The sequence below is a fragment of the Mirounga leonina genome, unplaced genomic scaffold, assembly GCF_011800145.1.
Source record: "Mirounga leonina isolate KUSES-001 unplaced genomic scaffold, KU_Mleo_1.0 Mir_418, whole genome shotgun sequence".
NCBI classification, from domain to species: domain Eukaryota; kingdom Metazoa; phylum Chordata; class Mammalia; order Carnivora; family Phocidae; genus Mirounga; species Mirounga leonina.
In genome coordinates, this window is record NW_023270739.1 from 6,903,178 (window position 1) to 6,925,983 (window position 22,806).

Here is a 22,806-nt window from a genome sequence, read left to right on the forward strand (position 1 = left end):
TGGAACTGAAATTATTTGGAGCTGAGCTGCAGTCTCTGGGAGGGTCTGTCTACTGTGGCTCATCTTATGCCTTAGTCCTTCAGGACCTCCACCCACAGTAAGAGGGTTCATCAGGGCCCTCCCCTGGCCTCCAGTCCCTGTCCCCCAAGCCCATGAGGTTGCTGATGATCTATGATGTATCCCTCCAGCCTCTCAAGTGCCAGCAGGCTATCCCCTCTGATTCTTGAGCAGGCCACCAGGCTCACTTCCTGGGTTTCCATAACCCCTTCCCACCTGACACTTCATCCCTGTCTGCTTCCCTGTCCAGCGCCTCAAGCGGATGCCTTTTACATTTTGTCCAGCATTTCTGGTTGTCCCTAGGGGGCAGTCTGGTTCACATTACCTGGGCCATCATTGTGGAACTGGGAGTCCTCCGAGAGATCCTCTTTTCTTTTGGGTTGGTCTCAGCAGCATTCAAATGCCTGATTTCACTTTCCCCATTAGCTGCCTCAGTTTGCTCCCCTCTGTGGCGAACCCCCTAACAAATATCGTCTATACTTGCTTCTCCAATTTTTTTTTTTTTAAGATTTTATTTATTTATTTAATTGACAGAGAGAGAGAGAGACAGCGTGAGGGGGAACACAAGTAGGGGGAGTGGGAGAGGGAGAAGCAGGCTTCCGGCTGAGCAGGGAGCCTGATGCGGGGCTCGATCCCAGGACCCCAGGATCATGACCTGAGCTGAAGGCAGTCGCTTAACCAACTGAGCCACCCAGGCGCCCCTTGCTTCTCCAATTTCTTACATCCCATTCCTTCTCAGGCCCTCTCCCATCAGGCTCCGGTTCCCACTGTTGCACCAAAAGTGCTTTGTCAGGGTCATTAATATTTTATTGATGCTAAATCCAGTGATCAGTTTTTAGTGTCCTTGTCAGTGTCATTTAGTGTCTCCGTGTCTGACATATAGCAGCATTTAACATGGAGCCCTCCGACGGCAGAGGTGGGCGAGATGGAACAAAACCAGCCAAGGAGAATGAGGAAGGACTTCCTCCCATATCCTCCTTTCTTTGTTTGTTCTTTAGCACTTAATACCTGGCGATTTGTTTATTGTACTTTCTTATTTTGATTTGTCGCTTACGCATTGTGTTGGTCTCTCCCCTAAGAACACGGGCTTCGGGAAGGTGGGGCTTGTCATCTGTTTTGTTCATTAATTTACCCCTTCCATCTAGAACAATGGCAGGTGCAGAACATGCACTCAGTAGATATTTGCTAAACAATTGCACTCTCTCTTGGAAAGAACAGGCGAGCCTTGTTGAGCCAACACTCTTTGGGCACCACCTCTGCTAGACCCTGGCTGACCATGGGTCTTTAATGTTGAAAGCCCTGGTCAAAACTTCAAGTATCTTCAGTGTCAACCGTCATTGTGATTATCCATTTCTAAAGTGCTATTACTTGGCTATCCCATCTGATTCTCATAGTACCTCTGTGAGATAGGTGGGACAGGTACAGTTGGTCTCATGTTTAAATTAGGGCTCAGGGAGGGAAAGAATTTTCCCTAGGTCACACAGCAGCTTAATAGCAAACCTGGGACTTAAACACAACTCTAAAAATGAACAAGGTTTATGATGATCGTTCTTCTCCTCCTTTGGGGGAGTTAGAGGGAAGGGATACCATCTGATTGGTTTCTCAAAAAAACAAGAAAAAACAAAAATTTTTTTCTGATTATAAAAAATTATAGGGGCACCTGGGTGGCTCAGTCAGTTGAGCGTCCAACTCTTGATCTCGGCTCAGGTCTCGATCTCAGGGTTGTGAGTTCAGGCCCCACACTGAGCTCCATGCTGGGTGTGGAGCCTACTTAAAAAAACAAAAATTATATAAACTCATTGTAGAAAATTTAGAAACTTCAGAAGTGGATAAAGAACATTTCGATTACTATACTACCATGTACATTTTGACATATTTTTTAACACAATTTAGATCACATTGTATCATATAAAATTTGTATCTTGCTTTTTTACTTAACATTACAAAATCACATTTCACTGTTCTTTTAATATCGCATCTTAATGGTTGCATAATGTTCCATCACATAGCTGTGCCTCAGTTTATATCGTATTCTGCTGGACATTTAAGTTATACGCTTATTTACTTCCTATGGTGTGCGAGGGCCGGGGACTTGAGGCTGGGGCTCTCAGATGTCATAATCAAATTAGAAAGTGGATATGACAGGGCTTTGTTAAAATAAAATTTAAAAGCACCATGAGATGATATAAAAAATGGAAAAGAAAATTTTTTTAAATAAAAATAAAATCCTGACTCCGTTTGGAGGTGGGTGTGTGAGTGCGTGCGTGTGTGCGCATGTGCATGCGGTGGGAAGGGGAGTCCAGCTGAAGTGGGTCCCTGCACGGCCAGAGGCAGGCAGCAGCCTGTGTACGGGGGGACCCAAGGCTTCTGCTCATTTCTGTGTTGTCCTCCCGTGTCCCGGCTCCACAGACTCTTCCAGCTGGAGACGGAGGCGGATGCCCTCGTGAACTTCCAGCACTATTCTTCGCAGCTGCCGCCCTTCTACGAGAGCTCCAGCCACATCCTACACGTGGAGGTCCTGCAGCAATTGACCGACCTCATCCGCAACCACCCCAGCTGGTCGGTGGCCCACTTGGCGGTGGAACTGGGGATCCGAGAGTGTTTCCACCACAGCCGCATCATCAGGTGGGCCAGGAGGGACAGTGCATGTGCCTGTGTGTGTGGATGGGCGGGGCCTGGGGCAGTTGCTCAGTCCTGCCTCAGTTTCCCTCTGTAAAGCCAAAAGTTGCCCAGTACCTTGGATATGATCCGTGCTAGGTCGCTTTGCTGGAGAGAGCTGAAGAGGCCTCAGGTCCTCGTGTCTTCTTCCAAAGATCTGGCTGCTCCCTCTCTCACGTGGCTCTTCAGCCAATATTTTTGTCAGCAGATGTGCCCCCGAGAGGGGACTGTGTGGGCCCTGCTGAAGTATTCTGGCTCACCCACTTGCCCTGAGGTGGCCACAGCATGGCTCAGCCCCCAGGCCCTAGGCTCAGAATTCCTCGCTGCCCTTTATAGTTTCCAGGCCTGTTCTTGGACCTTGTGGGGATTAACCTCCCCGAGGCCCTGTCCCTTTCCTAGGGCGGGCATTATTGTTATTCTTTTGTAGATCAGGATATTGAAGCCCAGCAAGGTTAAGTGAACTGTCTGAGGTTGATGAGATTTCAGCATTCTGACCCGTTCTGTGCCACCCCACCACCGACTTCTGGCTGGTGGGGCCCTAGGACCCATCCCTCGTACGGGCGTGCAAGTAAATGACTGTTAAAATCACATTGGTCCCAAATAAATTGTGAGCCAGCCCGAGCGTGGCAGGAATGCTCTTGAGCCCCTAGCCCACTGCCCTCTGCTGCCCCTGAGTTTCTCAGCACCCTTCCCTCCTTGTGCCCACCCCACCCCCGCCCCTACAGCTGCGCCAATAACAGGGAGAGTGAGGAGGGCTGCACCCCCTTGCACCTGGCCTGCCGCAAGGGTGACGGGGAGATCCTGGTGGAGCTGGTGCAGTACTGCCACGCCCAGATGGACGTCACGGACAACAATGGGGAGACAGCCTTCCATTACGCTGTCCAGGGTGACAATGCCCAGGTGCTGCAGGTGAGCAGCGGGGGGCCGGGGGGATGACTGGAGCTTGTCCCCACTTGTCCCGAGCTCCTTCCTGGAGGGCGTCCCCCCCCTTCCCTCCTCATGCTTACCAAGGAGACACATCCTCGGCTACTGGGCTCTGATCTGACAACCCTAGGGAGGTCCCCCCACCCAGCAAACTAAACTGGAGGCCCAGTCCGGCCAAGCAGTTCGGTTCGGCTTGTCCCGAGCCCCTACTGAGCCCGACCCTGGGCTGCATGAATTCATTTCCCGCCCTGCCCGGACAGGCTTACAGTTCAGCGGGACCTGAGCTTAGCTTTTTACAGGAACTCAAAACTCCATCCGGCTCCTCTAGACATTTGCACCAGACATACCCCTCCTGTTAAATATTTGATCATCAGGCTGAGAAATGAAAATAAAAATCATAGGCAAGTAGATAGAGTGATGTCATTAAAGGCGACTTTATGTATTGGATGGAAAAGACAGAGTACCAGACAGGATTTTATTGCCCAGAGTTAGAAGATTCTTTTATTTATTTTTATTTTTTTAATTTACATTTATTTTTATTTATTTATTTTTTAAAGATTTTATTTATTTATTTGACAAAGAGATAAAGAGAGAGAACAAGTAGGCAGAGAGGCAGGCAGAGGGAGAGGGAGAAGCAGGCTCCCCGCCGAGCAGGGAGCCCGAAGCGGGGCTCGATCCCAGGACTCTGGCATCATGACCTGAGCCGAAGGCAGCCGTTTAACCAACTGAGCCACCCAGGCGCCCCTAGAAGATTCTTTTAAAGGTTATGTCCTTCTCTGCCCTGGCATCAGAAAGGAACGACATTGTTCCCAAAAATATGTGTTCATGTTGTATGATTGGTGCAGAGGGAAGGGATTTCCATGTGCTCTGGTGAACTCCATCTTTCCTGAGAGCCGGCTCTGTGCCCAGCACTGTGCCCCACAGGACCTGCCTCTGTGCAGACGGCAGGCACACACTCAACTGTCCTTTGTCGTGGGCTGGTCTCATGTCTGGCCCTGTACTGAGTGTTGTGTGTTCCAGTTAATTCTCAAAATAGCCTCTCTGGGGAGGGGAGGGGTCATGATCCTCCTCTCATTGCCAAATAAACTGAGGTTCCATGAGTTAAAGAAACGTGCCCAGGGAGGGGCAGAGCTGTGAGCAGTGGGGGTGGCCCTGGAGTCGAACCTCTTTGCCATGTCCCCAGCCTGTTGACAGGCCCAGCGAGGTCCCCCGGGTGCACAGGAGTTGTAGTTAAACCTATGGAGACAGCACTCGGCCACAAGTGAGGAAATGAAACCTCCTGGCTTTCTTTGTAATACTGGTTTGTTCTGTTTGTTTGTTTGTTTGTTTTAGTGCAAAAAGGTGTTTTTATTAAAGCATAGGACGGGGCCCATGGGCAGAAAGGATTGCCTGTTTGTTTTTCTTTTTAATTGAAAAAATAATATGTGAACCTAGCAAAAAGAAATTCAAGCAGGAGGGGCGCCTGGGTGACTCAGTCATTAAGCATCTGCCTTGGGCTCAGGTCATGGTCCCAGGGTCCTGGGATTGAGCCCCACATCGGGCTCCCTGCTCAGCAGGAAGCCTGCTTCTCCCTCTCCCACTCCCCCTGCTTGTGTTCCCTCTCTCACTGTGTCTCTCTCTGTCAAATAAATAAATAAAATCTTAAAAAAAGAAAAAGAAAGAAATTCAAGCAGGAGAGAAGAAAATATGACGAAAGTACACAATGAAAAGCAGGAATCACTCCCACCCAGACCCCCAGTGCCCATCCAAACGAACAACAGGTTTCTTGGTTGGGAAGTTTTTCATATGAGCCAAGCTGTGCCAGATCAGCCCCCAGCCAACCCTGGTACAGCCGGCGTCCTGTTTTCCGGCAAACCTCCTTTCTCTGTTGCTCCCCTTAATGTCCCTACCGTGTTTTCACAGAGTCAGACTTCCCTTCCCTTCAAGTGGGCGCAGGAGACTGGCACGGAGGGTGTGAGGAAGGGTCATGCGGGGACTTGTGTTTGTTGGGCTCCAGCCCACCCCGGTGTCCCGCTGTCAGCTCCTAGGGAAGAACGCATCAGCTGGCCTGAACCAGGTGAACAACCAGGGACAGACTCCGCTGCACCTGGCCTGCCAGATGGGGAAGCAGGAGATGGTCCGCGTGCTGCTCCTTTGCAATGCTCGGTGCAACATCATGGGGTCCGCTGGCTACCCCATCCACACGGCCATGAAGTTCTCCCATAAGGGGTAAGACCTCACTCCCCCGCCTGGCTGGCTGGGCCTCTGGCTCCCGCAGCTCTTCTCACGCCCAGGTGAGCACTGGCCTCCGCAGGCTCATTAGATGTGTTTCTGCTACTTGTGCCGAGGACCAGCCTGGCCCGAACAAGGTACTTGATGAACGTGTAGAGGATGTGAATCTCAGTCCAGAAAGTTAGCTGTGCAAAGAGTAGCATTTTAAAATGTTTTCTGTAATGCACCTTAATTTCTGTCCGGGATCCTCCCTTTACCAGACTAGAGAAGAACAATCCAAGTCTTCCCCGGGGTCCCCCCTTTCCACCTCCTCCAGGTGGTCCTCCTGTGCCAGAGTCACATGCAGCCCCAAGGAGGGCTGGGTCCTAGAGGATGGGTCCTCTTCTGTCTAGGCCCACCAGCCCGATCTAAACCCCTTCGTGGCTACAGCGCTGCTCTGTGGCTTCACAGATTCCTGGCTCGAAGCCCAGGAATGCTTGGCGAGGTGGCCCAGAGCCCCTTCTGCCTAGATGTGTCCATCCTTCCAGGCTGGTGGTGCTGCTGGGATGCAGGTACCAGGCCCATGCCTTGGGGAGCTCTGGACCACTCTCGCATTTCTTCCCTTCTCCCCAGACCTGGGAAATCCTGGTCTCAGGAAAATTCTCCATGTGAAGTGTGTGTGTGTATGTGCGTGCGTGCGTGCGTGTGTGTATAGGGTGGGGGGTGTGTGATTAAAGAGATGAAGGGGTGCCTGGGTGGTGCAGTCGGTTGGGCATCCGACTCTTGGTTTCAGCTTGGGTCATGATCTTAGGGTGATGAGATTGAGCCCTGTGTCGGGCTCTGTGTGCAGTGTGGAGTCTGCTTGAGATTCTCTCTCTCTCTCTCCTTCTCCCTGCCCCTCCTGCTTGTGTGCGCTCTCTCTCGCTAAAATAAATAAATCTTAAAAAAAAAAAACAGAGAGAGAGAGAGAGATGAATATCTCAAAACATGCCCAGTGGGAACAGTATCTAGAATGACTGACGGAATGAAGGGCTCAGTCGGTCCCTCTGTCTGGGCGCTGTGCTAAGCGCTGGCCTTGAAGAGACGGACCCGGACAGGAGACACAGAAGTCACTGGGTCCTTCTAGGCTGTGTGCTGGACAGGCAGGGGAAGAGCACAGAGGGCGGCACACGCGTCGGGGGCAAGCCTTGCCCTCCCGCAGGTTTTCCCTTTTTCTGGAGTCCTGGAGTCTGCACCCACCTTGCCGGCCCCGTTGCCATGGCTATCCCCTCAAAGGTCTAGTCCAAACTTGGGCCAGCCTACCTTCCCGTGATCCTCCGCAGCACAGCCAAGATGGACTAGAATGTTCAGGAAGACTTGACCAAATGGTTGGAGACAGTACCAAAACCCTCATCCCCAGTAGTCATGTTCCCTGATTGCAGGTTGCAACCCAAATGGGCACAAGTGATGGCTGATGCTTTTTTATCCCCGAGAGGTGGCATGGCAGCCCTGTTCTGGCTCAGCTCCGGCCACCCCAAGCTTTCCTGTCCAGGGGCCTGGTATTGCGTGGCTCGCTCGCTCCTTAGACGCCTCTGGCCACATTCCTCTCTGCCCCTGCCAGGCCTCCCCCTGTGGGGCTGGTACACATCACAAGGGATCATGCACAGAAGACGATGCGAGTGGCCTCACACTGTGGGCATGCCCTACACAGCCCCACATGGCCACGTCCTCCCAGGGCCCCAGCGGGGACATCCCTCTGCCACCATGTGGTAGCCAGCACAGAGGTCCCATCCCGGCTCCAATTTGGGAGCCCCTCTGCTATTTATGTCAACTCAGCTGACCTTTATAGAGCCCGGTTTGGGCCTGGGACTTGACTTTCACTTTGTAAAATGTCTTCAAGGTTCATTAGTGTTGTAGCATATATCAGAATTCCCTACCCCCCCCTTTTTTTTAAGATTTCATTTATTTGACAGGGAGGGAGGGTGCACACAGAAGCAGGGGGAGCAGCAGAGGAAGAGGGAGAAGCAGACTTCCCGCTGAGCAGGGAGCCCCATGCGGGGCTCGATCCCTTCTCTCCTTTAATCCCCACCAGTCCAGTGAGGACCATGCCCATGTTGCAGATGGGCTCAGCCACTCGCCAGAGATCACCAGTGAGGAAGCTGGGGTTACCCAGGCCTGCCTGACTTTAAGGCCAGCACCAGTGAGAGTGATCATTGCTGATTGGAGTTATCAGGGAAGACTTTCTGGAGGTGGGGGCTTGAGCTAGGCCTGTGGGGGCCCAGGATACCCTTGACATACCATAGCATACATGCTGGTTGGTTCTGTTGCAAAACCAAGAGAAATTTTGCAGAAACTCTTCTTCACCAGGAGATGAAGCCCCAAGTCATGGCCTTTTCCAGCCCCAGGCCACCTCCCTCCACCCCCACGACCTTCTGTACTGCCCGATGGCTCCTTTCTCCCTAGGTGTGCTGAAATGATCATCAGCATGGACAGCAACCAGATCCACAGCAAAGACCCTCGCTATGGAGCCAGCCCCCTCCACTGGGCCAAGACCGCTGAGGTAGGCAGCCTGAGGGTGAGTGGTGGGTGGGCAGGGGGCAGAGTCCCAGAGCCCCCTGTTCCTCAGCTGCCTGCAGGAAGCCGGTTCCTAAGATGACTCCGGGGATGGCGCCGTGGGGGTTGATCTCTTAGTGGTCCTGCAGGGGGAGACATAGATGGCATCCCGGTGTTGTTCTGCTGCTCACTGGCACGGTGGCAAGGTCCCCTCCGTGGCTTCTTTGTGTATGAATGGGGCGTCCTACAGGCTGCCTTTGGGGGTGTGAAGTCGGCGAGGCAATGTGTGAGAAAAGTCTTTGTAACTGGTCAAGCGGGAGGTGGTGTGATGCTCAGGCTGGGTGGCTTTCTGGGAGGCCTTCCCTAAGCCAAGTCCACCCCCCGGGGAGGATGGGGGCCTCTGGTGTCTCACTGCCCGGAAGCAGAGCTCAGCAGTGCCCTGGGTGCCCCAGAGACTGTGGCCTGTTCTTAAACGTGATGGGCCAGGAGGGAGGAGATTGCCAACCTCTGCTGGGCACCTTCTCCCTGCCAGTGGCTAGACACCAAGTCAGGCCCTTTCGTGTATGTTTTGTCGTTCATTGTCACCACTCTGTGAAGAAGGCCCTTCTCTCACAGAAGAGAAAACTGGGTGCAGGGGGTGCGGTGACCCACCCAAGCTCAGAGGACTGGGATGAAGTGGGGTTGAGCTTTGGGCGCAGGACTGGCGAGCTCCAAAGGCCAGGCTCCCCGGGGCTGTCAGGTATAGGGGTGTGTGTTGCCCAGGCCCAGGGAGGGGTCAGACCTTTGCAGGATCCCAGGGAAGGTCGCAGGGAGTGGGGCAGTTCTGGGAGTTTGCAGAGATGCATGGGGTCCTGTTAACTCCAGGGAAGAACCCAGAAGCCCCTTAAATCAGTCAGTCTATCTTCAGCCTTTTGTCCTCTACTTCTGGGGTGCTGATAGCCTGGGCCAGGGTCTAGGGCCACCCCCAGAACTGGGGCCTGCCACCTAAGTTCTTCTTGTGGCTGGAGCTTTCCAGAAGCTCAATTCCTCAGGGACTCTCAGGGAGGAGGTGACGGCACCCGGGTGTCCCCACCTACCCACTCCGGCGAGGACCCTGTCTCCCGCAGATGGCCCGCATGCTGCTGAAACGGGGCTGCGACGTGAACAGCACCAGCTGCGCGGGGAACACGGCCCTGCACGTGGCCGTGATGCGCAACCGCTTCGACTGTGTCATGGTGTTGCTGACCTACGGGGCCAACGCCGACGCCCGCGGGGAGCACGGCAACACCCCGCTGCACCTGGCCATGTCGGTGAGCCCACCGTCCGCATCCAGCAGCGCCCGTGCGGGGGAGGGGGCGCCTGCCCCTCACTCCCCTCACGCAGTGCCCTCTTCCTTTCCCCGCTGCTGGCAATCTTACCAGCTTAGACCCTGCCTTCTCCCTCAGGAGCCTTCCGTGTCGCCCTCTCAGCCCAAAATACCACCTCCTTCCTCTGCGCTGCAGTTCCTCTCCCTCCTGTGCTCCCCATTTGACAAGGGCATGGGGTGAGAGGAGCAGTACAGCCCCAACGACCTGCTTTGACCTTGGGCAAGTCACCTCTGTCAGCCTCGATTTCCTTATCTGGAAACCGGGGGTGTCGGCACCCACCAGGCAGAGCTGTTGAGAGGAGTGAGTGACGGACCCTTGGGAACCCCTGGAGCATCCCTGAAATGTCCCTGAGATGTCAGTTCTCGCCCCCCCCCCCCCCCCCGCCCCGCATTATTCAGGGAAATACTCATCTGCATATTGTTCCTTTCTCCTGGGTGGGACTCTAAACTCCCGGAAGGCAGGGTCTGCTTATACATCTTGGTGGCTCACAGTAGGTGTTGGCCATGGTTTGGGGTTTATTTTAGAGCATAGTTCCTGCCCTCAAAGCCCCTCCAGTGTGGATAGACAACTAGAGTATGAACATATTAAATGCAGGGGAGGGGATGTTATTCATCACTGACGTGTGTGTATGTGTTGCGTATTCTGTAGCAATAGCACGTATACATAAGTATGTTCAACAGATCTCTAAGGGATGGAATTGCAGAGTTATCTGGGACTCTAAAAGATGTAGGTTGAGGACACACTCAAAGACATCCTGTTTTATACCAAAGGCCATAACCGTGGTGGAGACACTGTTGCCTGGGAGGTGGAAACCGTAAATAAAATCATGGCCATTTTCAGCACCGAAGGAGCTCCTAGAATTATCTAGTTCATCTGTTCTCAGAAGTTTGGGTTTATATGGTCCCTTAATACTCTTTAAGAAATAATTATTGAAGATCCCAAAGACTTTTCATTTATTTGGATTTTATCTATATTTACTAGATTGGAGATTAAAAATAAGAAATTTTCAAAATATTCATTTAAAAATAACAATTCACCAACCACAGTCTAACCTCAATAAGTAACATTTTTTTTTTTAGAGAATGAGTTCTGTATTTTTTTAAGATTATTTTTTATTTATTTATTTGAGACAGAGAGAGAGAGAGAGAACGAGCAGGGACGAGGGTCAGAGGGAGAGGGAGAAGCAGACTGCCCACCAATCAGGGAGCCCAATGCAGGGCTCAATCCCAGGACCCTGGTGGGATCATTACCCGAGCTGAAGGCAGACGCTTAACTGATTGAGACACCCAGGTGCCCCAATAAGTAACATTTTTATGAAAAACAACTTTATTTTCCAAAACAAAAAATAGTCAATAAGAATTGGCATCATTTTACATTTTTGTGTATATTTTTAATGCCTGGCCTCAGGGAAGACACATTGATTCTCCTGTCTTCCACTACATTTATTCTGTTGCAATATGTTGTTGAATATATGTTGGACGGTTTGAAGAAAATCTGGCCTCACATAGATACGTAGTTGGAAAAGATACACAGTTGCGCCTTTTCAGAGAATCATGAATATTCTTCAATGTTGCACCTAAACTGGACAAGGGGTAGTTTCTGACAAGTCGATTCCTAGCGGGCCCCACAACCATCTCCATGAACTTTTCACACTTTGTTCCATTAAACACTTTATTCCATTGATATCTCTTATACTCTGCATGGATCTTTTACCCATGCATGATTTCAGGTCATCCTTGGAAAATATTGTTTCACTGTGCATGCATAGAAATGTTGAATCAATTCGTTGTATGGTATCAAAATCCCACATTTGTAAATATCCCCACCGATCTCATCAGAAGAGTCTTTCAGTTTGGGGAAGCTGTCAGCCCCCCATGGCATATAAAAGTGTTCTGGAATTCCCATTTTTGTTTGCAAACTTGAATCTTATCATTGGCACAAAATACTGTCAGGTGTTTTTCTCGAAGTGCCAGGCTCACTGCATTCGTTTTTGAGAACATCTTCTGAATACCCAAGGTTGACCCATCGTAGTTCATCAGTCATGATCTCAAGTAAAAATGGCATTCCAAGAAAAAAAACATGGTTCTGCTCACAACTCAAACAACTGCATCCCTGCTTTTCCTCAAGATAACGGTTGTGCTTTAGCATGCCACAGAAATACCTATGCTTTCTCTCCATCTTTTTTTTTTTTTTAAGATTTTGTTTGTCAGAAAGGGAGAGAGAGCATGCACAAGCAGGGGGGAGCGGCAGGCAGAGGGAGAAGCAGGCTTCCCGCTGAGCAGGGAGCCCGTTGTGGGACTCGATGCCAGGACCCTGGGATCATGACCTGAGCCAAAGGCAGACACTTAACCAACTGAGCCACCGAGGCATCCCAGTTTCTCTCCATCTTATGACATGGAGTAAACAGTGTCAAAATTTAATAAAATTAATTCGTACTGATTCATGAAGGACATTCCTGAGGGAAACTGGCTTTTTAATTAATTGGTTGATTACTTACTGTGAACGAGCAGCAGAGAGGAAAACCACAGCGAGTATTAGTTTGATGCGACTGTTGTGCTGAGGCCCAGGCAGCTTTATCCATCACTGTTTTTACACGATTGGTGCAAAAGTCAGTACGACACAAAAAGCAAACATCTTGATTTTTTTATGAGAGCAGAGTTTGTTTGTTTTAAGTGTACTTACCTTTTTTTAGTAATCTCTACTGCCCAACATGGGGCTTGAACTCAAGACTCTGAGATCAAGAGCTGCATGCTCTTCCAGCTGAGCCAGCCAGGCGCCCCTATGAAAACAGTGTGGCCCTCATGAACCCTCTAGAGGGTATCCCATGTTCACAGGGAGCCCCTGCCAATGTCCCTTGTTTTCTATACCGCATGTACTTGCGGACCAGCCTCACAGTTTTTGGCACATTCGTGAACCACGTTTACAATTACGAACTTAATCATTTCTTGAAGCTGGTTTGCTTTTAAACTTACTTAAATTTATTTCGAAGGAAGTGTTCGATCACTACCGAAAGCGGTAAACCAGTGACGCAAAAGAAAGGTAACCAAAGCAGAAATGCGTAGCTAATGATTCAAGCTTGCGGACTTAGCTGTGTCCATATAAATCCTGATGTACATGAGCCACCATTTGGAAAACTGCATTCTAGATGCATCTCTTCATTCTCTGGGCAAGGAAATTAGGCCCCAGGAAGAGGGGGGTGATAAGACCAGAGCTCTGGTCTCCTGGCAGCCAGTTTATTGGTTTGTTCTGGGAAACCATGTCCCCCATCCCCCTGCCCAGCCTCCAGATGTTAAATGCATAGTGCTCCGTGGAGAGAAGCTGCACTTGCAGACTGCCATCAGGGAGGATGTGTGCTCAGTTACCCCTCACGAAAGACACCCTAGACATGATGGGCAGGACAGCCTTCCCTTTCCCTGCTCCCCCTTGCTGCTGTTCCTGAAAGTGATCAGCAGCTGACGCCTCAGTGTCCCCGTGGCTCCTGGGGCAGCGGTCATAGATGCATTGCTTCCTTCGAGAAGTTGCTGGTGGGGCTGGGGGCTGGGGTGAGTCACTTCCAGCTTCTGCCTGGCTTATTAGGTGGGTGGGGGTTCTGAAGGGTTCCAGCATCTTCTCCCATGCCCATGAGAGGCCCACCAAGTTGATGGGCAAAGTGAACGAGGCTGGCGTCCCTTTTCTCTTCCTTTCCCTGAGCTGTTGCATTTTCCCCTTAATCCATCCCCAACAGAAAGACAATGTGGAGATGATCAAGGCCCTCATTGTGTTTGGGGCAGAGGTGGACACCCCAAATGACTTTGGGGAGACTCCTGCGTTCATAGCTTCCAAGATCAGCAAACGTAAGTGCCCTGCACTCTGGACCAGAGTTGGGCAGGGGTGGGTGGGTGCATGCACTGGGGAAGAGGGTGGTCCCAGCCATCAGGCACCAGCATCCTGTCCATACCCACCCCCGTGCTCCCTGCATGGGGTTTCCAGGGGCACCTGGGAGCCTGAGAGGGGAAGCTTTCTGTGCCTAAGAACAAGGGCCATCACTGGTAGATGGTTCGAACCCACCAAGGGGCTTGCCAAACCAGTGTCCTCTTCTGTGCGGCCCCCATCGTTCTTCAGGGTGCCTGGACTCCTGGGGAGGTGGGTAGGACATGCAGTAGCGTTAGCCAGTTGCTCATTCCTGAGGAATTCACCGATGGGACCGCTTGCAGGAACAACCGTGGGTTGATGCATGCACCGCCCTCCACAAGTACATGTGCGTGCCCTGTGCACACAGGCTGGCAGCATGCACCGCACGTTCACTTGGGGAGCCTTGGCATCAGGGCTGGAAAAAGCGAATCATCCTCAGCAGAAGCCTGGGTCCCCTTCAGGGGGTTTTGGGGAGCTGGGGAGGTTGCTGTGGGTGTGTAGTTATTAGTGTGCAAGTGCGCATGCATGCGTTACTTCTTGCGGCATCTCTCCTAGAGGAGGGGAAATGCCCCCAGGCTGCTTGGTCCCTTTTGAGCTCTGGAAGGGACCCTCCATTCAGCGGTTTTGAGAATTGCTGAATGTGGAGGCAAGAGTCCTGTTTTCTTTCTTTTTAAGTTAGGTTTTTATTTTTTTTAATTTTATTTTTTTAAAGATTTATTTATTTATTTGCCAGAGAAGGAGAGAGAGAGAGAGCACAAGCAGGGGGAGCGGCAGGCAGAGGGAGAAGCAGGCTCCCCGCCGAGCAGGGAGCCTGATGCGGGGCTCCGTCCCAGGAGCCTGGGATCATGACCTGAGCCGAAGGCAGATGCTTAACCAACTGAGCCACCCAGGCATCCCTTAAATTAGATTTTTAAAATAGTTTATAGTAGATACAATTAAGTCCAATTTTGGGGTTTGTTTGTTTGTTTGTTTTAAAGATTTTATTTATTTGACAAAGAGAGACACAGCGAGAGAGGGAACACAAGCAGGGGGAGTGGGAGAGGGAGAAGCAGGCTTCCCGCAGAGCAGGGAGCCCGATGTGGGGCTCGATCCCAAGACCCTGGGATCATGACCTGAGCTGAAGGCAGATGCTTAACGACTGAGCCACCCAGGTGCCCCTGTTTGTTTGTTTTTTTAAGATTTTATTTATTTGAGAGAGAGAGTGAGTAGGAGCCAGGGGGAGGGGCAGAGGGAGAAGGAGAAGCAGACTCCCCGCTGAGCAGGGAGCCCAGCACGGGGCTCCATCCCAGGACCCTGGGATCATGACCTGAGCCGAAGGAAGATGCTTCACCCACGGAGCCACCCAGGTGCCCCAAGAAGTCCTGTTTTCTTGACTGGAAGTGAAGGGAAAGAGGGGTCCCCAAATACTCGGACTGGGCAACCTCAACCTTCTTCCATATTCTGTGGTCGACCTCCGTGCCTTGCCAGGCCCCAGGAAGCTATTTGTCTGTAACAGATTGGAGTCAGCACGCCCTGTCAGGGTAGGGTTGGGCCTCTGGGGGGTCCGGTTCCCCCACATACCCAGGCCACCTGATATATGAGAGCAGGGGCCGTGTGTGGAAAGGAGGGGCCTCTCTCACTTGCATGTTGACATCACTTGTGATCCTGTACGATCTCCCCCTCCCCAAACCATGACTAGTTGTCACCAGGAAGACGCTCTTAACTCTGCTGAGAACCGTAGGGGCCGACTACCGCCTCCCACTCACCCAAGGGGCCCCCTCGGAGCAGTGCTCCACTACGACACATCACTCCTCCTTCTCCCTGGAAAGATCTCAGCCCCCACCGATCAGCTTAAACAACCTAGGTAGGCCTCCCCCCTGCCACGCTCCCTCCTCTCCAGCTGGTCCCCAGGTGCTGGGATCAGAGCAGTCCTTATCCAAAGGAAACGGGTCCCAGGGTAGAAGCTGTTGAAGGGAACAAGGAAGGATGGGGCAGGATTTGTCAGCCTCTGGAGGCAGCCAGTGACCCATAGAGCCCAGAGGCCTGGGGGGGCAGGGATCCCTGACTAATGGCCCACAGTCCATGTCTCCTGAGAGAATGCCCTGGACACGGTCTCAGGTCTGGGCATCCCCAGGGCACCCATTAGGGGGGTGCTTTCATGGCCGCTTCTTGTGCCCTGGGAGCTCAGGGTGGGCAGTGATGAGTGCTCTTGGGGTCCAGAGCCCCTGGCCCTCTGGCTCCAATGAGGAGTGTTTCTGCCACGCTGCAGAATCTGCCAGGCCTGGGGCCTCTATGTCCCCTGCTGGCCCCTTTGGTGACCTACAGGCCTTTGAACATGGCCAGGCAACCTGCCTCTGCCCCTGTGTGTCCTTGGTGCCCGTGGGGATGGCCCCCAAGGAGATGGTGTCCGTTCTCTGGACTTTCTGTGGGCCCGAGATTGTTTGAGAGTAGGGTCCCCCGAACAGGGCAGTCAGAAACCAATCCTTGGCAAACCAGGTTTTTTTTTTTTACTCTCTTGCCGTGGAAGCAGACACCAGCACCTAGCCAGGGTAGCCCAGCCTAGCCTGCCGTCAGGGAAGGCAGAGCCCGCAGCCAGTTGGTCCTCTGGCTCTGCCCCTCTCCTCCCCTGCCCATCCCCACCCAGGCCCTGCCCCCCCACCCCATCTTTATCTCTCAATTTTACAGGCAGGCCGTCACCCAAGCCAGGCTGGATGGTGGGCCTGGGGCGCAGCGTCAGATGGGTAATGCCCTGGGCCTCGAGGGGCCGCAGAGCCTGCTGAGCCCCAAGTTCACTGTAGCCCTAGTGCCCTCTTTTTCCCAGCTGCAGGCCAGACACATGCATCTGGCCTTACTACTCTGTCCCTGGCACTCTGTCCACTGCCTCTCCTGGTCAGTCTCCCGCTTATCTCGCCCACCCTCTGGCCACATGCCCTGGTGAGGGGGAGGTGCTCTGCCTTGCAGCCTGCGTTCCTGCTTTCCTCCTTCTAGACTCTGCACAGTGGTGGGGAGGGCCCGTCAGAAGCTGGATGACATGGCAGTGCCGGGCCAGTGGGAGGGCAGCCAGTGCATCGGGTGGCGGCGGGGGTGGGGGCTTGGGGCGCAGAGCAGAACACGGAGGGGGTGGTGGGTGCGGCTGATCTGAGAGGCCACTGAGGAAGTTTCCAGACCTGGGATCAGGATGAGCAGCATCTGGAGAGTGGTTGGTTATCTCCTTTCACTCATGGACTTAAACCTCAAGGAATGTCCAGACTCAGCCCTTTTGGCTAAATGACCTTGGACGAGTCAGTCCCTGAGACTCTCTGAGCTTCATCTGGCAATTGGGAATAAGGATTCTGGTGATGATGGATGTCAGCAGCTCCGCTTGCCCGATGCATGAGAAAGCGCTGTGGGAACTGAAAAGCACAGGGCATGGCTGGGGTGCTTGGGCTTCGGGGCTTTGGGAGGAAGGCGTCGAGGAGAGTCTGGGAGCTCTCCAGGTGGGATGGGGGCACTTTCCAGAGAGGTGGGCTCCCCTCTGAATTCTAGCCCGGTGGCCTCTTGCTCAGCTGTGTCCTGGGACGCAGAGCCCTTGCTGGCGGCCGGAGGCAGGTGCTCCTGCCAGGGGCGGTCGGGGGAGGGCACAGCCCACAGCTGTTCTCAGGGCCCGAGGGCTGGTGGGAACCCAGCACCCGCGTGGCCCCGGCCCACTGGACCTTGTGCCTCACAGAACTGCAGGACATCGTGCACATCCCCCGCTCCCGGAAGCCGGCCTTCATCCTGAGCTCCATGAGGGACGAGAAGCGAACGTAAGTGGAGGCGGGAGGGAGACCGCACGTACGAGGCTCTGCTTGGTGCCCTCCAGCAGGCTCGGGGCTTTCAGCTAGTCCACGCCAGGGCCCTGGGAGGTAGTTTGTGTCCTCTGTAGTTCACAGAGAAGGGACTGGCTCTTCAGAGAGCCTGGGTCTGCTCTTTCATCAGTGACCATGTGGGCTCGGGGGTCACATGATGGAGGGGGCTGCAGTCCTGTCCCTTCCCTCCTGACCTTGTCCTGGTTTCTTGGGGAAGATCACTCAGAGCCCCTCTGTGATGCTGAGCCTGCTTCCCCTGGCTCTACCCTACCCCTTGGCCTGCTTCCCCCAACAGAGCTAATGGGTGGGCTGGCTTCCCAAGCACCTGCTGTACACCCAGGCCCATCCTCGGAGGCAGGCCTGGGTGATGGGCGCAAAGAGCAGAAGCCTTGGTCCTTGAGGACAATCCCTGGGGCCCAGAAAGAATGTCTGCCACGCAAGGCAAGTTCCCAGCGTGAATGTGCTGGGAATCGACTGTGCTTTCTCTCTCTTTTCTCCCTTCCATAATAGAGCTGCTTTCTTGTTCTCTGGCTCTTACTGTCCCATGCTCCTAACAGCCTGCCTGGGGAGGGATTAAGACCCTTGTTCTGCACGTGCGGGACCTGAGTCCCTGAGAAGTGAAGTGACCTGCTCAAGGTCACACAGTGAGCATCAGAGCAGAGACTCGAGCCTGGGTCTTCGGAGCTCACGCCCTTCCTGCTGCTGCAGGCTCTCTGGGCACACAGAATGCCGTTGAGTCAGCAGACACAGCCCCTGCTCCTAGGGCTACAAGGTAGCAACAGGTGGCTCTGCCTCTCCTTGCCTGAAGGGTTGGCTCCCATTTAGGAGGTCTCACTCGTTTCCAAGGCCGCCCTGTGATATGCACCCTGGAGGTACCTCAGCCCCATCCACATACTGGTGGTTCCTGCCGCCGCGCCTCCCGCGTGCGTACATGCATGCACACGCACACACCTGCGCAGGGGCCAAGGAGGGTACCAGAGGGAGGACCGACCTGTCCCGGCCAGTAAGAGGAGAGGAGACAGATTCTCCAGCAGAATCAGGGTAATTCGCCCCAGCCGGAGTACCCTCCCTGCAAGCAGGACTGAGGCGAGAATCAGGACACCCCTGTGGGGACCTCCCCACACAGGGCTGTGAGCCACATTGCTCCGCCTTGCTCCGTCTGGGTTGATGTCTCCGTTGTAAGCCCCGCATCCTTAGAAGGGTCCCTCGCATGTCTGCTCTGGCCTCCCTGGTCAGCGGTCCTGTGGGCCTCCGGTGACAGCCCAGCCTCCCCTGCCACCCTCTGGGCTTGCTGCAGGGCTGGGCAGCTTGTCCAGGAAGACAGGGGACCCGAGAGGTGGGCCACCCAGGCCTCCATTTACCAGCTGTCTGCCGACGCCTCCTGAGTGCACTGGATACACAGCTCTGCCCAGAGCAGAGCCAGTCTCTGCCCTCAGGGAGTTTCCATCCCATCCTGCGCGGAGAAAGACAGTGACCGAGGGAACCAAGACGCTTGCTTATGGGAGCTAGAAGTGCTCTACGCCAAGGAAGTGGGTGGAGGAGGAACAGGCTGAGCTGGAGGGGGCTGATGGCATCAGAGCAGGCTTCTCTCAGCAGTGACATTTAAGCTGAGATGGAAGGATGAGGAGACCAAAAGGAAGCTTCTGGGTCTGAGCACAGACCGAAACCCTTCCCCAGGGCAGGGAGCCTGGCATGGCTGGGCCGTGGAGACGTGTCAGGGCGTGTGGCAGAGCAGGTGACTCAGGAGTCAGCAGGCCCCTGTCCATCCGGCCGCATTAATTCCCAATCTTGTGACTGGGTGGTCACCTAACCTCCGAGCTTCATTCCTAGCTGGGAGTGTCGGCCTCGAAGGGGTTTGGGATGTTTGTGCGAATTCACGCTGGGAGAAGCACCTCACAGCTCCTGGCACACAGACGATCCTTCCTCCCTGCCCCCCTCCTCGCCTGCTGCTCCCACCCTCTCCACCTCACCCTCTCCACCAGCCACCGTTCCTGGCCGGCTGCAGGATACCAGCCCTTCCCCCCAGCCTTGTCTAATTCAAAGAGACTTTTCTTAGGCACCTGCTTCGGGGCAGGCCTGGGCCTGGGAATCCACACCCACCCAAAACCAAGTGGGAGAGGCAGACCCAGCTGTCCGCTGAGGTGGCACCTGGCCCCTTTCCTTATTGCTAATTGCACTTTTCCCCTCCTGAAATACTCTGTTTATTCCTTTACTGACTGTGCTCCTGCCACCCCCCCCCCCCCAAAGAAGCCCCAGTAGCATGCAAGCTCCACGGGGCCTTATCTTCACGCGCTCACAGGTGTTCAGGGCCACAGGCCCACGTAAAGTGCTGGGCTGTAACGGGATCCTCTTCTCTCCCACTGCTGTCCCCACCACAGCCACGACCACCTGCTCTGCCTGGACGGAGGGGGCGTGAAGGGCCTCGTCATCATCCAGCTCCTCATCGCCATCGAGAAGGCCTCAGGCGTCACCACCAAGGATCTCTTTGACTGGGTGGCGGGGACGAGCACAGGGGGCATCCTGGCCCTGGCCATTCTGCACAGTGAGGGCAGGTCCCTGGGTGGTGTGAGCAGGGCACGGTGGGGTTGGGATCTGCCCTCCAATTGCACTCAGTTTCTTTTCAGAGCTTTGCAAAGAGGGTCGTTGGGGAGCGGAGGGCCTGGAAGCCCTTTGTGGGGGCGGCTAAGGGCATTGGGGTGCGAGGCTGGAAAGAGAAGGGCTGGGGGGTGGGCTGGGGCTGGGTGCCCTGCCCTCCATGGGGGACACAACGAGCCTTTCCGTGTACGAAGCATTTTTACATCAGTCGCCTCTACCACTCTCCCCCACAGCCTTGTGAGGCAGGCCCTGCTGGGCCTCAGAAGGGCTGGAAATAAGGAAAGCCATTCTGAGGGTGGATGCAGTGGGTGGGCTCAGGAAGGAGGAGCCACGGAGCCACAGAAAGCCAGAGCCCCAGTCAGCATGCACTGTTTACCCACAGGGAAATTAAGGCCGTGGGGGGAGAGGAGTGCCCCAAAGTCACAGAGCCCAGCCATGGAGTTGCTGGGGCTAGGACAGTTCCTTAGACAGCCAGACCAGCACGTCCCAAGGCCACAGGGCACCCATGCATCACAGCATCGCAGAGGTGACAGAGGTGCCTCACCAGGCAGGCTTCTAGGTGGTTCTTGTCTCCACTCAGTGTCCCCTTTGTGGAGCTGTCTGGGCTGCGTGATGCTGCCTGCAGGGGGCCCTCCCAGAGCCAGCTACCACCCAGGCAAGAACGGTCCTCTGCCTCGGCTTCCCTGACCTTTCATCCCTGCCCCAGTGCCTGGCAATTCCAGGTTCTCCAGTGCACCCCCCAGGTCTGAAGGCATGGGGAGAGGACCCTGCGACCGCCAGACCAGGCCTGTACTGGGCAATGGGGTGGTGGGGCTGAGGCAGGTGCATGCCCCCACTCAGGGAGCCCCAGTCCCATGGGGGAGCTGCAGGCATCTGGGTATTGACCGTGTGAGGAGGCCATGGCCCAGCAGTTCAGGGTGTCAGGGACATTAGGCAGCCAGGCCAGGAGGCGGCTGAGAGCAGCGTCCCATGGGGCTCTGGGAAGAGGATTATTAGTCAGCAGTCTTCTGGGACTTCCCTCCCCTGGCCTCAGGGGCCCCACATCCCCTCTCTGGTTTCCAGTTCTTGCCTTCCATGAGACAAAAGCTATCTTGGATCTGTGTCTGCCCAGTGGGGCATGAGGTCTGGGGTGCGGACGTCCTAGCCTCCTCCAGAAAGGGTCACTTCCTTCTTCAGACTCCCGGGGGCTATGGGAGGGATTTGAGAAGTCACCTAGTTCAGCCTCTGGTAATAGCAGACCCCTCTACTCCACAGCCCCCCTGCACCCTGCTCGCACAGCCCTAGCCCGAGTGAGGTGCAGCCTGCCCCTTTGACCCTGCCTGTCCTCAGAGGCCTACAGGACAGGGCTGGTCCTTCTATTCTGAGCCAAATGGGGTAGGTCTAGATTAGCTTTAGAAGCTCTTACACTTTCAGAGCCCTTCTCTAAGGAGAATACAAAATTGTGAATACGGAATGACGTGCAGAGCCTCGGGGCTGCTGAAGGGGGGAGTCTGCCTCTGTGGGAAGTTGCCGAGGAGAGGCCCAGGAGCCCCGGCTGGGTTAAGTGCCTGAGACAAGCCGGTCCCCGGCTGCCACCCCCTGCCCCTGCAGCTGGCAGGGCGTGGCCCTCGTGTCTCCCCCACCTTGTTCCTAGGCAAGTCCATGGCCTACATGAGGGGTGTGTACTTTCGCATGAAGGATGAGGTGTTCCGGGGCTCGCGGCCCTATGAGTCGGGGCCCCTGGAGGAGTTCCTGAAGCGCGAGTTTGGGGAGCATACCAAGATGACCGACGTCAAGAAACCCAAGTAAGCCTCCTCAGCAGGAGCACTGTGGCTGTGGCCCCAGCTGGGCAGCCCTCCCACCGTTCTGGGGGCGCAGAGGGCTCCCTGCCCCGGTTTGGTGAAAGGGGGGGGGCATTCAGCAGCTCCTTCCCAAGTGGGCCAGGGGCTTCTGGAGGACGCTGTTGCGGGACACCCCCCACCCGGGACTGCTGTTTTCCCACCCAGACAGCACATCTCTGGGTCAGAAGGGGTCGCTTCTCGGCCACCACACACCGGAGACTTTTTGCTGAGTGGGGCTGTGCCCCAGGCATTGTGTGTGTGTGTGGGGGGTTTGAAGGGGGCCACCACCAGGTGGAAAGGCCAGTGGGCCATTTGCAGTCTGGTTGGGAGATAAGTGGCCTGAAAAATGACAGCCGTGCAAGGCTGCAGGTGTTTGAGAGGTTCCAGAAGAGCCTACAGCACAGCTACTTTTTTGTAGGACTGCCCAGCCCGGAATTACTTTATTGTCCGTTTCGTGCCTGTGTCTGTCACCTGCCAGACTTGAGCTCCCTGAGGCAGGAATATGGCTGCCTTGTTTTCTCTGCAGCCCCAGCATCTGCCCCAGAGCAGGGCACTGAGAAGTGTTCATGAGCTGACAGAGGAGGACTGAGGGCGAGGTGGTCAGGGGGAGCTTCCTGGAGGTTGTGATGTGTGAGCAAGGCCTAGTGGGTTAGAGAGGATTTCTTTTCATAATAAAGCTTTCTTCTTCTTCTTCTTCTTCTTTTTTTTTTTAAATTTAAGAATAATGCATAGTCTTTTAAAAATTGGACAAAGAAAAAAAGTAAAAGGGAGGAAATATCATTCATGTAGTAAAAACCAAAAGATAATGTTTTAAAAACATTTTTGTGTATTTTATCCTAGATACTTTCTCTCTCTTAAACGGTGAAATAGAACATACATTTAGAAAAGTACATAAACCAGTTCAGTGAATAATTATAAAGCAAACACCCACATAATCACCAGCCAAGTCCCAAAGCCCGTTGAGCACGTCCCCAGCCCCTTCGCAGC

The 22,806-nt window shown here is 54.1% G+C and overlaps 1 protein-coding gene across 2 annotated transcripts in view; it reads left to right on the forward strand.

The window, feature by feature from the left end:
* Positions 1-22,806, forward strand: part of PLA2G6 (phospholipase A2 group VI) — a 49,607-nt gene that overhangs the window by 13,745 nt on the left and 13,056 nt on the right. Inside the window, exons 2-11 of one of the 2 annotated variants that reach the window (XM_034987529.1) lie at positions 2,467-2,682; positions 3,441-3,624; positions 5,660-5,847; positions 8,272-8,368; positions 9,468-9,650; positions 13,432-13,540; positions 15,277-15,441; positions 17,284-17,362; positions 19,783-19,946; positions 21,633-21,783. In XM_034987529.1, coding sequence (XP_034843420.1) covers positions 2,467-2,682; positions 3,441-3,624; positions 5,660-5,847; positions 8,272-8,368; positions 9,468-9,650; positions 13,432-13,540; positions 15,277-15,441; positions 17,284-17,362; positions 19,783-19,946; positions 21,633-21,783 — 1,536 coding nt within the window. The remainder of the gene's footprint in view (positions 1-2,466; positions 2,683-3,440; positions 3,625-5,659; positions 5,848-8,271; positions 8,369-9,467; positions 9,651-13,431; positions 13,541-15,276; positions 15,442-17,283; positions 17,363-19,782; positions 19,947-21,632; positions 21,784-22,806) is intronic. The other variant, XM_034987530.1, reaches the window with a different exon arrangement.